We start from the raw sequence: 16,726 nt of genomic DNA, 5'->3' as shown, positions 1-16,726 counted from the left end.
AAAGCACTTTATCTGCCCTTCCATTGTAAATGAGAGCTTTGTTGGATAGAGTAATCTTGGATGTAGGTCCTTGCCTTTCCTGACTTCAAATGGTTCTTTCCAGCCACTTCTTGCCTGCAAGTATTCTTTTGAGAAATTAGCTGACAGTCTTATGGGATCTCCTTTGTAGGTAACTGTCTCCTTTTCTCTTGCTGCTTTTATGATTCTCTCCTTATCTTTAATCTTGGGTAATGGAACTATGATGTACCTTGGTGTGTTCCTTGGGTCCAACTTCTCTGGGACTCTCTGAGATTCCTGGACTTCCTGGAAATCTAGGCCCTTTGCCAGACTGGGGAAGTTCTCCTTCGTTATTTTTTCTAATAAGTTTTCAATTTCTTGCTCTTCCTCTTCTACTTCTGGCACCACTATGATTCGGATGTTGGAATGTTTAAAGATGTCCTGGAGGTTCCTAAGCTTCTCCTTATTTTTTTTAATTCTTGTTTCTTCATTCTGTTCTGTGTGAATGTTTCTTTCTTCCTTCTGGTCCACACCATTTATTTGAGTCCCGGTTTCCTTCCTGTTACTGTTGGTTCCCTGTACATTTTCCTTTATTTCACTTAGCACAGCCTTCATTTTTTCATCTATTTTGCAACCATACTCAACCATTTCTGTGAGCATCCTGATTACCAGTGTTTTGAACTGTGCATCTGATAGGTTGGCTATTTCTTCAATGCTTAGCTGTATTTTTTTGCTGGAGTTTTGATCTGTTCTTTCATTTAGGCCATTTTTTGGTCTTGGAATGACTGTTACCTAGTGAGGGGTGTAGCCTTAGGTGTTCACCAGGGCAGGGCAACCCAGGTGCTGTGTTGTGGCACTTTGTATGGGGGAGGGCTCTGAGAGGGACCAATGCCACTTGGTCAGCTCTCAGCTGGCTTTCAGTCACTTCCTCCACTACTCACAAGCAAATTGGGCCCTTCTGGTGCTGATTCCCAGGTGGGTGGGTTTGTGTACATTCTAGGACCCTGTGGATCTGCCCAAGGAACTCTCCTGTGAGGCTGGGAGTTTCTCCCACCACCCCAACCCCCACAGGTTTTTTCACTTAGAGGTTTTGAGGCTTTATTTCCCACACTGGAATCCTGGTTTGCGCAGTCTGTCTCACTCCCCAGTTTTTCCTCCTCGTTTATCTGCACACATATATGGGATTGCCCAGTTTGCCAGCTGCCACCTTGCAGCAAGTCCTCTCCTCCCCAGCTGCCCATCTCTGCCCCTCCTACCGGTCTGGATGAATGTTTCTCCTTTAACTGCTTGGTTGTTGGACTTCCCTACAGTTCGATTTTCTGGCAGTTCTGGTTGCTTTTTTGTTTTTAAATTTGTTGTTGTCCTTATTTTGGTTGTGCAAGGAGGCACAGTGTGTATACCTATGCCTCCATCTTGGCCGGCAGTCCCATACATGAAATTCTTTGGGGCAGTAAGAAGGAGGGTCAAAGTTTTTTTTCAGAGTCTTTTGTTTGTTAATAACAGGCTTAAAGTCCTGTTTTGTAGTGGAAAGAATTTTTGGTCCCTTTCATTTCTTTCTGTATTTTTCTTAGTTGAAAATTGCACTCAGAGGAATTTTCAACTGAAACTTCTTCAAGTTTGGGCTTCTCTGGAAGGGCTGCTATGTCTTCAGCTTTGTGGTCTTCTTCCAAGCTCTTTCACAGGATGTTAAAACAAGGCTCCTGTCTGAGAATTTTTAGTAGGCCCCAAAGCTTGGTGCCAAATAAACACATTTTCTAAAACAAAATACTAGGTCATCTTTCCTAGAGTTAATTTAATAAACATGAAAACACTTCATTTCAGTTGCATCAAATCTTATTAACCTCCATAAATTTAGGACATCATTTTTTTTAAATCCTTATCTGAGGATATATTTATTGATTTGAGAGAGAGAGGAAGGGGCTGAGGGAGAAGAGAGAGAAGAGAGAGATAGAAACACTAATGTGAGAGTGAAACATCAACCAGTTGTCCCCATGCACGCCCTGGCTGTGCTCTGACCGTGCCCCAACTGAGTACTGAACCTGAAACCCAGGTATGTGCCCCGACCAGGGATCGAACCTGCCACATTTTGGTCTATGGGATGATGCTCCAACCAACTGAGCCACCTAGCCAGAGATAGAATATCACTGCAATAATTCTTTGTTAATCAATATTATACTTTTGTGACTTAGACTTGAATATATTTTTAGAAGACTTTTTTTCTTGCCACCATTTCTCACCATGGAAACTGGGAGAAAGACTCCAAATATATTTTTAATAGTAATAAAATAATAAATTTAAACATAAAATATTAGTATAAGTCAACAATTACAGTAAAATAAGAGAAATAATAATAAAATATTGATTCAAGCCTAAAAATACTAAAAAGCCTTATATTCTTCATCTATAGAGTCACATTTTTGTATTATAATCTCAAAATAAAGAAGAATAATGAGGTGAGGGAGAGAGAGAGAGAGAGAGAGAGAGAGAGAGAGAGAGAATCAAGCTACTTTGATCCACTTGGTGATGGAGGATGCTCTTTCTTAGGGCTTGGATTGATGCCCAGCCACTACCCTGCATCAATCAATCACTGTATCTCACTATACTTAGCCCAGCTTACATTCAACTCTAGAAATTGCCAAGTTGGAATAAAGGTCTTTGAAAACAGCTGTCTCTGATATCATTGTATATACTTTTAGACCTATGACAGAATTTTTCAGCTACAAATATTATATGGTTGTGTTTTAAAAGACTATCTCATGAAACCCAGGTAGACATCACATCTTTCTGGTTGCTCTGGCAACTAAGTGTTGCCATGTGCACATGGAATATGAGCAGAATTATGTGTATGTTACTCATGGGTCTGGATCAGAGAAATGTGAGCCTGTTCTCCATCAGTCACTCTTTTCCATTTACTGTCTGGATATCAGATGTGGCTAACTCACTCAACTTTTGACCTTGAAGATGTGTACAATGGCTTAGTGGTGTGGAACAACAGAATGGAAGGAACCTGAATCCCTGAATGACTGCAGGGAACCTAGAGTGCTGGGAACGTAGTATGCCTTCTAAGCTATAACACCAGTCTCCTAAATGATCATGCTCTCTAATGTCCTCAATTTATTCACTCTCTACTCTTGTTGTCAGAGAAATGGATTTCAAAAATGGCTCTGATCATGCCCAATAACTTTCAAAGCATCTACCTGCCTGTGCAACATAGTTCACGATCCAGGTCCCGATTGATCTTTCTACAGTATTCTCCGTGAGCCCGTAATACTGGCCACATTGGACCTGACTGATGCCTCCCATCTAGCCCCTACTTCGGGATATTTGTTCATTTCTTTCCTTTCTTTTAAAATACCCTTCTTCCAATCACTCTCTGTTCAAAAGTGAGTCATTCTCTAACTTCCAAAAGAAATGGCACCTCCTCTGTGAAGCCATCTCTAACCCCTCCTATTACAATTAACTGTTGTTTTTGCAGAGAATAAGCACCTTATTTGTAACATTATTTTAACACCCATCACTTTTTAAAAAATTCCTCCAAGAAGATCACATTACAGAATTAGGTAGTCAAGAGATTTAATGAGTAAAATGCCTGTGACTGACAAAGAGGAGAGGGAGCAAGATGCAACTCGATGTGGTCCACAAGTAGCATGCTTTATCATGACAGAAAACTTGTAAATAGGCAGAGAAGGATATAGTCTACAAATGCTAATTATAACAAAGCTAAAGCATCTGTATTAATGTTAGATAAAGTAGACTTACTGAGAAAAGATTTTCTCCAAAAACGTGATATTTCTTTTTTTTAATATATTTATTGATTATGCTATAACAGTTGTCCCATTCCCCCCCCCCACTCCACTCCATCCTGCCCACCCCCTCCCTCCCACATTCCCCCCCTATAGTTCATGTCCATGGGTCATACTTATAAGTTCTTTGGCTTCTACATTTCCTCCACTATTCTTACCGTCCCCCTGTCTGTTTTCCACCTATCATCTATGCTACTTATTCTCTGTAGCTTCCCCCACTCTCCCTCTCCCACTCCCCTATTGACAACCCTCCATGTGATCTCCATCTCTATGCTCCTGTTCCTGTTCTAGTTGTTTGCCTAGTTTGCTCTTGTTCAAAAACGGGATATTTCATACCAAAAATAAGTCATCAGTAATACACAACAATCATGAATGTGTGTTTATGTAGCTAATAGAGTTTCAACATTTATGACATATATATTGGGGGCATCAAAACAGGTACAATCAAGTCCCTATATATTTGTGTACAAATCTGCCACTGCAGTTGGAGATTTTAACAGCTGTCTCTCAGTAATTGATAGAATAACTAGACAAAACATTTTTAATGGTATAAACAACCTTAACAACCCTGTTAATCAAGTCAGTCTCACTGATATTAATATAACACAAATACCCAACACATTCTGTTTCAAAGCACATAGTACATTCCTCAAGATATACCACATCCAGAGCCATAAAACAAGTCTCAATAAAATTTGAAAGACTGACAAATTACAGAGTAGGACTCAGTAACAGCGAGAGATCTGTTCAGCCTCCAATATATGAAATTATATAGTAAGCACCTATGAAAAACATAAGTCAAAGAAGTTATTACATGGGAAATTTAAAGTATTTTGAACTAAGTGATAATAAAAATAAAATATAAAAGTCAAAAATTAATATTATGAGGTTCTACTTCTTGCTTGATTTTTATAATATTTGCCCTTTTCAAGGTATAGGTTGTCCAAAGGTGAGAACTTCACTTTGTTCATCTTAGAATATGCAAAGGTAATGGGCCTCACAATCACATTACTTGCACTAGTGACGGTACCACCGTGTGCTGCAGGAGACAGTAGCGCTGACCAATTCTAAAATTAACAAGTAAAGACAATTCATAAGATTTTCCAACAAATCACACAGTAAGAGTAGATTTAATTCTGCAAATAGGAAGTCTAAGGTATAAACACATGTTAAACGACAAACATTTTAGTAAAAATATGATTAGTAGTGATATTATATCATGTATGTGTATTAAAGGAAACAAAGTGGTTTCAATGTTTCATTTTTCAATGTATTTTCTGATCTTGTAGTCAACATAATATCTTTCTGGGAACAAGTTTTTATTTTCGCAATGTAATTTTTATAATATTGCGGAAATTAAAATCTAAAATCTAGCTATTGGTAGTTTTTACCGTGTTGTTAAAGAGCCAATTTCAAAAAAATGATTTGTGAAAGTAAAATTAACACTTTTAATGTCTTTGAAACAAACTCAGAGTATCTTAGGAAGAGAGAAATAGGCAATGAAATTAAAACAAAATTGTTCCAATAATATAAATACCTACTTCTTTCTATCCAGAAAGCAACAGATGTAGCAAAAGACTAATTTGATTATTTGAGTATAATTCTTATTCTGTAGTTTACTACAGTGGAATCCCTTAAAAGTACACATATTTGTTTCTTAATTATTTGTCACACTAAAATACAAATGCCAGGGAAACAACCTTAATAGAAGATAAAACCAGAAAACAGAGATGATATTTGTGGCCCAAAGAACATTTTGACAGTTGCCAGATGGGAGGGGGGTTTGCGGGGATGGCAAAAAAGGTGTAGGGGTTAAGAGGTACAAATCTGTTTTAACACAATAGTCATGAAAATGTGAAGAACAGCATGAGGAATATAGTTAAGAATATTCTAATAAGTATGCATGGTGTCAGATGGGTATGAGATTCACCGTGGTGATCACTTTGGAAGTATAGAATGTCAGATCGCTGGGGTGTACACCTGGAACATAATATTGTACGGCCACTGCAATTGAAAAATAAAAAAAATGATTTAACACAAAATTGTTGATTGTTACGATTTCTTTGTTCATTTTTAATATTCACTTTTGAATTGTATTTTATATTATTTTACATATTTGAAACACTCAAAATAGATAAACTCCACACCCTTGGTATCCCCCATGGAGCCACCACAAAAACATAGGTGGAACAATATGCTATAAAAATAATAGTGGTTATCACTGGACTGTACAATTGGGAGTTTTATACACTCACAATTTAATGAAAACGACATGTTAATAACAGGAGTGCTTAAAATGAAGAAAGAAATGAAATAGACTAAACGAAAAATTAAACAACACCCAAATTGCCCCCCAAAGTAGCCCTGAGAGGCAGGCTGTTGACATCTGCCAGCCTGCTGTTAGGGGTTCACAGGGCCTGGGCTCTGTGCTCGTTCAGGGCGCCCGAGCCAAGGGTGGAGCAGGGACCGGCTTGGGATCCAGCGGCAGGCTGTGGAGCAAAGAGGTCCTCGTTTAGCTCCCACACTCGAAAGTAGCCTCCGCTAACAAAAAGGAAAACCCCTAACAGTTAAAACCACTGGACGCGCGTGTCCTTTTCGCTTTCGGTTCGCCTCAACCTCACTCAACCTCTTGGCTCTAACACCTGGCTCGATTTTCAGCTGCTGAAAAGAACAGTCGGTACCCGGGGGATCCAGGGGCCAGAGAAGCGCGCGAGGACAGTTGAGGACTTGTCTTCTGCCTGCAGCTCCTGCACGACGTAAGTTCGATCCTAAACTTGGTCTTCCACGCACGCGTTTCTTAAACGACAACGCGACCAAGAGCACTTCCCGCACTGTAGACGCAGGGTCTGCGCTGGTGGCAGGAAGGCAAGCGGGAGACGAGACCTATCGGGCTTTGGGGGTTGGGGACCGCAGGAGGAAGCCCGTGACTCTGGGAAGCTCAGCGTCTCTGTGTCCGCAGGATGCGCTGCTCCAGGCTGCACACAGAGCCCGCCACATCTGCACAAGGGGTTGGAGTCCTTTCTTGGACTGAGGGACTAAACTGTAGCCCCCTTGCAGAGGTGCTGGGTAGGGTCACTTCCTCCATCTCCCTTCTCTTGATGCCTGGCACCTGCTGGACACTGGAGAAACCGAGAGAAAAAATGGTCTTCCAATCTAAACATTAAAACAGTCTTTATTATATTAACCATATTTAGTATTCCAAAGATTCTATAAAGTGATATTTAGATGAAATTAATTCATTCTGAAGTATTTTAATCAACTGTCAAAAATAACTATAAGGTCTAAGCCTTTTTTAATCCTGCAATTTCCAAATGTGTGCTCCCTACCAAACAAATTACTTCAGTTACTTTTCTTTTTAGGTTCAGTTCTTTCTGTTTCCTTTGCAAAAAATAACAATACTTCTCAGTTTGTTTTAACTTCCATACACTAGCAACAGGAAAGAGGGAGGAGAGGGAGCAAGCAGGAGTGGGAAACAAGGGGAGCTTTTGCTGGGACACACTGACCTGAGGAGCCAAGGGGCAGAGAAGCTGACTCATCAACTTTCTTTTGCCTGCAACTTGGTCTTGTGCTTAAACCTCCCAACTTCTGACTCAAAATGATCTCTGAGGAATGTGGTGGTAAGGGCGCCTGTAGCCTGGGAGTCTGCGCTGCAGGCTTCACTTGTGGCTTTAGTTCTGGGAAAGCCCATCTTCTCCATTTGGAGCAGAGGTACCTGTGAGGTGACAGCCGCGCAGCATGTCACACAGCCAGGACAGTGGTAAGCGGAGCGTAAAAGATGGGTGCACGGGGAGATGAAAGATTAGGGTTCTCTCCTGGCTCTTTAATGGGGTGGGGTAGGGGCAGTGGAGGCAGTCTCTTGGTCCATGAGCTTAATATTCCTCATTGTAATGTGCATTAGGATGGACTTATGGTTCTCAATTGTGACTCTACATTAGATTCATCACCCATACAATTTAAAAAATTTTAATTTTTAATTCCATTTATTTGTTTAATCAAAAGCAGACTTGGCTCAGGGAGGTCTGGCTTGCCTTTATTTATTGGACAAAAAAAGAAAGAAAGGCCAGACACAAATGGCCTGTGTAAAGACTGTAGACTCATTTCCACTCCCAATCTCAACCTTAAAAGTTAGGAAGCAAGCATGCTGTCCCTGGACTAAGCTGCTAATCACTACTCAGGCCCAAACTTGCTTAGGACACCTGTCAGTTCAGTTTCATTCTTGATATGTTCTGAAAATTGGGAAGGACCAGCACAGTGCTTCCTGGAAAATAAGTAGTATTTTTTCCTTCTTAACAAAGTCCTATGGTAGACATGTCCAGGAATTATGAAGACCCACGTAATATTTTCACATAGATATTTTTAACTGTACATGGAGGGTGCAGAATTGGGTCATCCTAGTGCCAGGTCCTCCCTCGGCACCAGCTTCATTGCCCTCTTTGCAGCTGGTTAAGTCTTAAGTCTGGCAAAAGGACGTTCTCATGAGGTGACGGCTTTGCTTCTCAGTGAGGATGACCCTCACATCGGGTAGGGCCACTCTAGTGCATTATAAGAATTGGCTGCCCAGTGCCAACAGTAACATTCAATCTGAGATCCTTGTGGCACTGGGAGCAGTTTGGCCCTTGCAGAGAGTCACTGTAAGGGCAGAACCAAAAATCGATGAATTTTTCATTGTGGGGCTTAGCCTGTGCTAACTGTGGCAGAAACAAAGAAGAAAACTCACACAGCCAAAGATGCTGGGGGCTTTGTGTAACGCTGCATGGAGAGTAACAGTACAATCTTTTTTTAACTGGGGTGTTCTTGCAGGTTGGCAGGCTGCCATGGTGTCTAGACCCAACATGACAGCCCCCATTTGTCTGGTGGAAAACATCGATGAGCAGCTGTCAGTGAATCAGGAAGCTCTACAGATCCTTGACCAGATTTCTCAGCCCGTGGTGGTCGTGGCCATTGTGGGGCTGTATCGCACAGGCAAATCCTACCTGATGAACCGTCTTGCAGGACAGAACCATGGTGAGTGCTGTCCTCAGGCAGGGGACGTTTTCTTTATTTTTTATTTTATTGTTGTTCAGTTACAGTTGTCTGCATTTCCTGCCCACTGCTCCTCCCCACCCCAGCTAAATCCCCTTCCCTCCCTTGCTTCCCCCTTCCCCCCTTACTTCCACCCTCCCCCTTGGTTTTGTCCATGTGTCCTTTATAGTAGTTCCTGAAAACCCTTCCCTTCATTGTCCCTTCCCATCTCCCATCTGGTTACTGTCAGATTGTTCTTATTTTCACTGTCTCTGGTTATATTTTGCTTTTTTCTTTTGTTGATTATGTTCCAGTTAAAGGTGAGATCTTATGGTATTTGTCCCTCACCACCTGGCTTATTTCACTTAGCATAATGCTCTCCAGTTCCATCCATGCTATTGCAAAGGGTATGAGCTCTTTCTTTCTCTCTGCTGTGTAGAATTCCATTGTGTAAATGTACCACAGTTTTTTGATTCACTCATTTCCTGATGGGCACTTAGGTTGCTTCCAGCACTTGGCTATTTTAAATTGTGCTGCTATAAACATTGGGGTGTATAGGTTCTTGGGGACTTTTTTTTGACTCTATATCACAGCTTATTAGTTTTCTTCCCTGGTTACCTGGAGAACTAAACTCCTCTCAGTAAACCAATCTTCTAATTCTAATTTTCACCGCTAAATTATTATCTTATTGTATTGTTACCATATTCTTTATTTTATTCCTTAAGGAAAATCTCCTGTACTAATGCATACATTCTATGTTTTTTACTTGTAACTTTTTACTTTTTAATCTTTTTACTTGTTTGAGCATTGTACTCTTTTTTTTAATTTTTAAAATTGAATTTATTGGGGGTAGCATTAGTTAGTAAAATTACATAGGTTTCAAGTATACCATTCTGTAAAACATCATCTGTGTGATATACTCAAACACTGTACTCTTTCCATCGTGTCTCCTTTCTCTCTCTCATAACATATTTTGTTTTCTTTATGAAATATTTTCATCAACATATAGATGTTTGAATACCTATTATCTCAAAAACTCTTCAAGAATTTATACACCATTGACTCTACCAATCCCTCACACCTTTTTTAAGTGACTTTGTCTGGCAAAAAATATTATTTTAGTTTTTTTCCTGCTCATCTCTTCTCAGGTCTCTCTTTAATTCACTTGCATTTGGCTTTGAATTTTACCAGTCTTTCAAAATGTTGTCATAGTTAATCAATTACCTTCATTATTTGTGGTTCAATGATGCCTCTTTGCCTCCAAATTGAGTCCTTTCTTGGCGTTATTCTTACACTTTATACTCCCTTCTACTGGGAATAAATGACACACACAGCAGGGCATTTTTACGAAGTAGAGAACACACCATTTTGTATTCTGGGGTGCTTACATTCCAACAAGTCTGACTTTGTAGCCTTTGGCTGCTTATATTTTCTACTTCCATTTTATGTTGCTTTTCATGCATCCATTGCAGGTTTCCCTCTGGGCTCTACGGTGCAGTCGGAAACGAAGGGCATCTGGATGTGGTGTGTGCCCCACCCCTCCAAGCCTAACCACACTCTGGTCCTTCTGGATACCGAGGGCCTGGGTGATGTGGAAAAGGTAAGTCAAAAAGTCACAGATAAAGTATTTTAAATCTGAATGTTCTTAATGTTTTGGGATGCTTTGTAATTTCACAGCTGTGATCTATTTTGAAACCTAGAACTCTAACTACATTTATAAGGCAAATTTTGGTTTATTGGATTCTCTCTTCCAGGTAAGATGTCATGGTAGAGTGAGTAAGCCTTTTTGATTTCTGGTTCTATTCAATTTAATAAACAATTCTGAGCACATAATTCCCAGGTGTCTGGATTAGTACTGCAGATATTAGTGTCCAAAGTAAAGGCCGTGCCCTCAGGGAGTCTATAGCCCTATGGTGAAGTTCATTAAGTACTCACAGATCATTCTGTAGGCTTTGAGACACCTCTGAATGCACTGATTCTAGGAAAGCGTATGTTTGTCCCACAACATCATTAAAAATTGGTTTTTAATATTTTAATTTTCTACTAGTAGGTGAAATGAATGATTTCTTCTTTTCTGCCTTCGTTTGTAAGCCTTATTTGGGAATAATACTTAAATTTCTACAACTACATGGACAAAACCAAGGGGGAGGGTGGAAGCAGGGGAAGGAGGTGGGTTTGGCTGGGGTGGGGTAGAGGGGTGGGGAGAAAATGCAGACAACTATAATTGAACAACAATAAAGTAATTTAAAAACGGAAAAAGAAATATTTCTATCTAAAGAAGAGTTAAAAATTCTGTGTTTATTTTTAAATCTATGTATAAAAGAATGATATAATCTTGCTATCTAAATAATTTATTGTTTGTTGTAAGTGCCATTTCTTCTTATCTTAAATGATTACTTTAAAAAATTGAGGTCAGGGAAATAAATAAATGAAGTGGCTATTTCCCCCCACCCAAAATTCTCATATTGAGTCTCCTAGGTGTATGTCCCAGTTTATATAGTTTCTCTAGGAAATGGCTTTTGATTGTTAATAAAAGAAATAATGTCTTGATTAGATCATTGTTGAGACACAGCTGGCTATAATTCATACAAATAAATTATCATCGCCATTAAGGACATTCCTCTGGCTGCACCAGGTTCACTACCAGCCTTAATTTCTTGACCTACCCTTTGCTCCAATCAAATCAAATAACTAACTTTATTCCAAAGACCTGTGTATTTGACGATCTCTAACTTTGCTTCTGTGAGTCCTTCTACTTCCAGGATTACCTTTATTTCTTCAAGTCTACATGCTACCGATTCTTTTGCACTCAACTAAGACTTTGAGTAAAACTTTATAATATGTAATTTTTATCCCAATGTTTATAGCTCTGTTTTTCCTTGATAGATATCTAAACTTTTAATTAATATTATAGCTATAGGATCCACTGTTTATATGCATTATTAAGATGTGAGCATCTTATAAATATTTTCATCATTGTTGTATTCATTGTAATGTTTGTAACTGCTTTAAAAGTCATCTTTAAAGTAACATTTTAAACATTGCCTTTAGCAACTTAAGAACAGTGGGAAACACTCAATAGCTCCTACATACACTTGTTGAATTTAATTGCATATAAGTTGAATCCTCCATTATACCAGCTATGGTGAATTTTATATGGCCTATGATGAACAAACATGTGGAATGAATAGGTGCTAACATCTAACATTCAATACCTAATTGTACACCAGGCACCATACTAGTTTTTCTACATGTTATTTGATCATCCAATTGAATAAAAAGAAAGCCCTGTGAAGATAGAATTTTTTTATATGTGAAAAATCGCAGTGACAAGAAATTCAATTGCATTCGTCAAAGCTCATATCTGTATTTATGCCTGTCTTTAAACTTATTTCTTTGCATGGTGAGTACATTAGCTGAAATAAAAATGAAAGACCAATAGACTTAGTGTCTGAATGAATTTCTACATGGTAAACTCTTTTTTTTTTTACATGGTAAACTCTGAAATGTCTTGCCCTAATATGCTTCCTAGGGCGACCCTAAGAATGACTCGTGGATCTTTGCCCTGGCCGTGCTTCTGAGCAGCATGTTCGTCTACAACAGCATGGGCACCATCAACCACCAGGCCCTGGAGCAGCTGCAGTATCCTTCCAGGGACCACACCACCATGGTCCTGGGGTCTGTGGGAATGGAGATCCAGTCAGCTTCTCCTTCCCTCTCACTTAGTTGTCTTTGGTGGACCAGAAGGAACCAGAGAAAAAGAGTTTTACCATATATTTTTCCTTTATAGAAATGTGGGATTGTGGGTAGGAAGTTTCTTTTCCTTAACCAGGTCCTAGTTATGTGACAGAGCTGACAGAACTCATCAGGGCAAAGTCCTCTGCTACACTGTATGGAGTAGAGGATTCCATGGAGTTTGTGAGTTTCTTTCCAGACTTTGTCTGGACTGTACGGGATTTCACCCTGGAGCTGAAGTTAAACGGTCACCCTATCACAGAAGATGAGTACCTGGAGAATGCCTTGAAGCTGATACCAGGTGAGAGAGCATGACTGGGTGGTGGATGGTCCAATACAGGGTGGGGGGTGCTAAACACTGTCTGTCATCTCTGGAGTTGTGCTTGTGTTTTAGACCAGATGAAATCTGTAGAAATGGTGGCTGGGAGGTGAGCTGAAAAGCTCTGTGAACTGGAGTTTCAGTTCACACAAAATAGAATCTATATAATAAAGAATAAAGAAGGATATTACATAATGATAAGCAAATCAACCCAAAAAGAGGATATAAGCCTTATAAACATTTACATACCCAACTTAGTAGCACCTGAATATATAAAGCAAATTTTGATGGACATAAATGAAGAGATCAACAGTAATACAGTCAGTCATAGTAGGGGATTTTACACCCAATTGACATCAATGGATAGATTTTCTAGGGTAAATTGCATTTTTGGAAGCAAAACAAGTCGGAGTAACTTTATGAAGATTGAAATCATGTCAATTGTTTTCTCCCATCACAATGATATGAAACTAGAAATCAAGTACAAGAAAAAAACTGAAAAACATAAACACACATTGAAGCTAAAGAACATGTTACTGAACAATAAATGGGTCAACAATACAATCAAAAGTTACCTTGAGACAAATAAACATGAACATACAATAACCAAAAATTTATAAGACACTGAAAAACAGTTCTAAAGGGGAAATTCGTGACAATATAAGTCTACCTTAAGAAGCAAGAGAAATCTCAAGTACACAATCTAACCTTATACCAAGAACAACAAACAGATTCCAATGTGATGAGCAGGAAGGAAGTAATAAAGATTAGAGCAGAACAAGAAGTGAAGCCTAGAGTAAGTAAAAAAAAGGAAATAATAAAGATTAGAGTGGAAATAAATGTCATAGAGACAAAAAAATATCAGGAATACCAAGAGCTGGTTCTTTGAAAAGATAAACAAGATCGATGAAGCCTTTTAACTAGACTCATCAAGAAAAAAGGAGAGAAAACCTAAAAATTAAAATTAGAAATGAAAGAAAAGAAGTGACAACTGACACCACAGAAATATAAATGATTATAAGAAAATACTATGAACAATTATATGCCAATGGATTGGACAACCTGGGTGAAATGGAAAACTTCCTAGGAACATACAATCTTCCAAAGCCAAATCAGGAAAACCGAAACACCTGAATAGACCAATTACAACGAATGAAATCAAAGCAGTAATAAAAATATTCCTAGCAAACAAAAGACCCAGACCAGATGGCTGCCCAGGTGAATGCTACCAAACATTTAAAGAAAAACTAACAGCTACCCTTTCAAACTATTCTTAAAAACTCAAGAGAAGAATGACTTCCAAGTGCTTTTGATGAGTCGAGTATTATTCTAATTCCAAGTCCAGCTAAATACACAACAAAGAAAGAAAATTGTGGGCCAATATTTCTGATGAACCTAGAAATCCTTAACAAAATATTAGCAAATTGGACCCAGCAATACATGGACAATATCATACAACACGATCAAGTGGGATTTATCCTGAGAATGCAAGGTTGTTACAATATTTGCAAAAAAAAGTGATATACCACATAAAAATGAAGGGTAAAAATCAGATGATTATATCAATAGATGCTGAAAATGCAGTTGATAAAATCTAGCATTCATTTATGATAAAGGCTCTTGGCAAAGTGGTAATAGTGGGATCATACCTCACATAGACACAGACAACAGTGTGGTGATAGCCAGAAGGAGAGAGAGATAGGAGTAGGCAGGGCAGTGGGGATGGAGAGATACTTTGTTGGGGTGATGTGTGCATGATGTGGTAGGCAGATGATGTTTTATTGAGTTTTACACTTGAGACCTATATGGTTTTGCAAACCAATTTTACCTCAATAAATTCAATAAAAAATAAAGATTACAGTAGATAGAAATGACATAGAGGCATTGAAGAAAGAAATTCAAGAATATACAAATAAATGGAATCATATGCCTTGCTCATAAATAGGAAGAATTAGCATAATTAAAATGTCCATACTACCCAATGCAATCTATAGGTTTAATTCAATCTTTTTGAAAATACAAATGGCATGCCTCACAGAACTAGAGGAAATATTCCAAAAATTTATATGGATCTTCAATATACCTTGAATAGCCTCACAGTACTGAGGAAGAACAATGTTGAGAAAGAACACTACCTGATATCAGACTATGCTGCAAGGCCATAGTGATCTAAGCAACATGGTGCTGGCATAAAAAAATAGACATATAGATCAATGGGACAGAATAGAGAGCCCAGAAGTAAACCCACATTTATACGGTCAATTAAAATTTGACAAAGGAGGTAAGAACATACAATGGGGTAAAGAAAATATATTCAAGAAATTTGAACAGATGTTTGCCCCCTCCAAAAAAAGAAAGAAGACCACATACTTACACCCTCTACAAGAATAAACTCAAAATGAATCAAAGACTTAAATGTCAGACTCAAAAATATAAAAATCCTAGAAGAAAATATAGGCAGTGATGTCTCTGACCTTTCTCCTAGCAAGATTTTTATCTGATATATCTTCTCAGGCAAGGAAAACAAAAGAAAAAATAGTCAGATGGGACTACATCAAACTAAAAAGGTTTTTCACAGCAATGGAAATCATCAACAAATTTAAGAGACATCCTACTAAATGGGAGAACATAGTTGCAAATAAAAAATCTGATAAGAGGATAATAGTCAAAATCTATCAAGAACTCATATTACTCAACACCAAAAAAACAAAGAACAAAATCCAAATAATCCAATTTAAATAATGGGAAGAAACCTGAATAGACATTTCTCCACAGAGGACATACAGATGGACAAAAGACATATGAAAAGATGTTCATCATCACTAATTGTCAAAGGAATGCAAGTTAAAACCACAATGAGATATCACCTCCCAGCTGTCTGAATGGCAATCATCAGTAAGTCAACCAACAAGTGTTGGCAAGGATGTAGAGAGAAGGAAAGTCTTGCGCACTGTCGGTAGGGATGCAGATTGGTACAGCCACTACAGAAAATAGTATGGAGTTTCCTCAAAAAATTAAAAATGAATCTGCCTTTCCACATATGTGGATTTATCCAAAGAAACCCAAAACACTAATTCAAAAGACTGTATGCACCTTTATGTCCACTGAAGCATTATTTGTAATAGCCACGCTATGGAAGCAGCCCAATTGCCCATCAATAGACGAGTGGATATAAAAGTTGTGGTACATATATAAATAGAATATTAATTGGCCATAAAAAATGAAATCTTACCATTTGGGATAGCATGGATGGACCTAGGGGGTTTTCTGTTAAGTGAAATAAGTCAGATGAAGATGATTACCATAGGACTCCACTTATATGTGGAATCTGAAGTAAATGAACAAACAAAATGGAAACAGACTCATAGACACAGAGAGTAAACTGGGGGTTGCCACAGGGGAGGGGCATTGGGGGACTGGGTGAAAGAAGTGAAGAGACTAAGAAACTCAATTATGTAACTACAAAACAGTCACAGGGAAGTAAGTAAGGCATAGGAGATACAGTCAATAATATTGAAATAACTTTGTATGGTATCAGTTGGGGTACTACAAGTATTGGGGTGAACATTATCTAAAGTATATGATTATCTAACCACTAAGCTGTACACCTGAAATGAATACAAAATAAAATTGATAATAAAAAATAAAAGTAGAGCCTAGAGTATAATTATTCAAAACCAATTTGTTCTTTACACAACCGGTAATTCATCATCCAGTTGTAAGTTAGAATACAGTGGTACTAAATCCTTCTAAATACCACACACTTTGTTCCCTATTTTGGCTTCTGCTTTTTTGTGTGTTGAGAAAAGCAACTGCTCAGGTACTTGTTAGGCATCAAATTGCAATAAAAAGGCTATCCAGCAAAAAACAT

At 38.4% G+C, this 16,726-nt stretch overlaps 1 protein-coding gene across 3 annotated transcripts in view; it reads left to right on the top strand.

Annotated features, from left to right (window-relative positions):
- Positions 1–6,277: 6,277 nt before the first annotated feature.
- Positions 6,278–16,726, top strand: part of LOC112309147 (guanylate-binding protein 6-like) — a 35,212-nt gene continuing 24,763 nt past the window's right edge. For all 3 annotated transcript variants that reach the window (XR_011650983.1, XM_053920894.2, XM_024565356.4), the window contains exons 1-5: positions 6,278–6,556; positions 8,601–8,804; positions 10,274–10,401; positions 12,334–12,443; positions 12,641–12,837. Coding sequence is in view for 2 of the 3 variants with exons in the window: in XM_053920894.2 (XP_053776869.1) it covers positions 8,615–8,804; positions 10,274–10,401; positions 12,334–12,443; positions 12,641–12,837 (625 nt within the window). In the remaining variant the exon portion in view is untranslated. The remainder of the gene's footprint in view (positions 6,557–8,600; positions 8,805–10,273; positions 10,402–12,333; positions 12,444–12,640; positions 12,838–16,726) is intronic.

The sequence above is a fragment of the Desmodus rotundus genome, chromosome 3 (genome assembly GCF_022682495.2).
Source record: "Desmodus rotundus isolate HL8 chromosome 3, HLdesRot8A.1, whole genome shotgun sequence".
NCBI classification, from domain to species: domain Eukaryota; kingdom Metazoa; phylum Chordata; class Mammalia; order Chiroptera; family Phyllostomidae; genus Desmodus; species Desmodus rotundus.
This window is presented reverse-complemented; position numbering and strand designations above follow the sequence as displayed.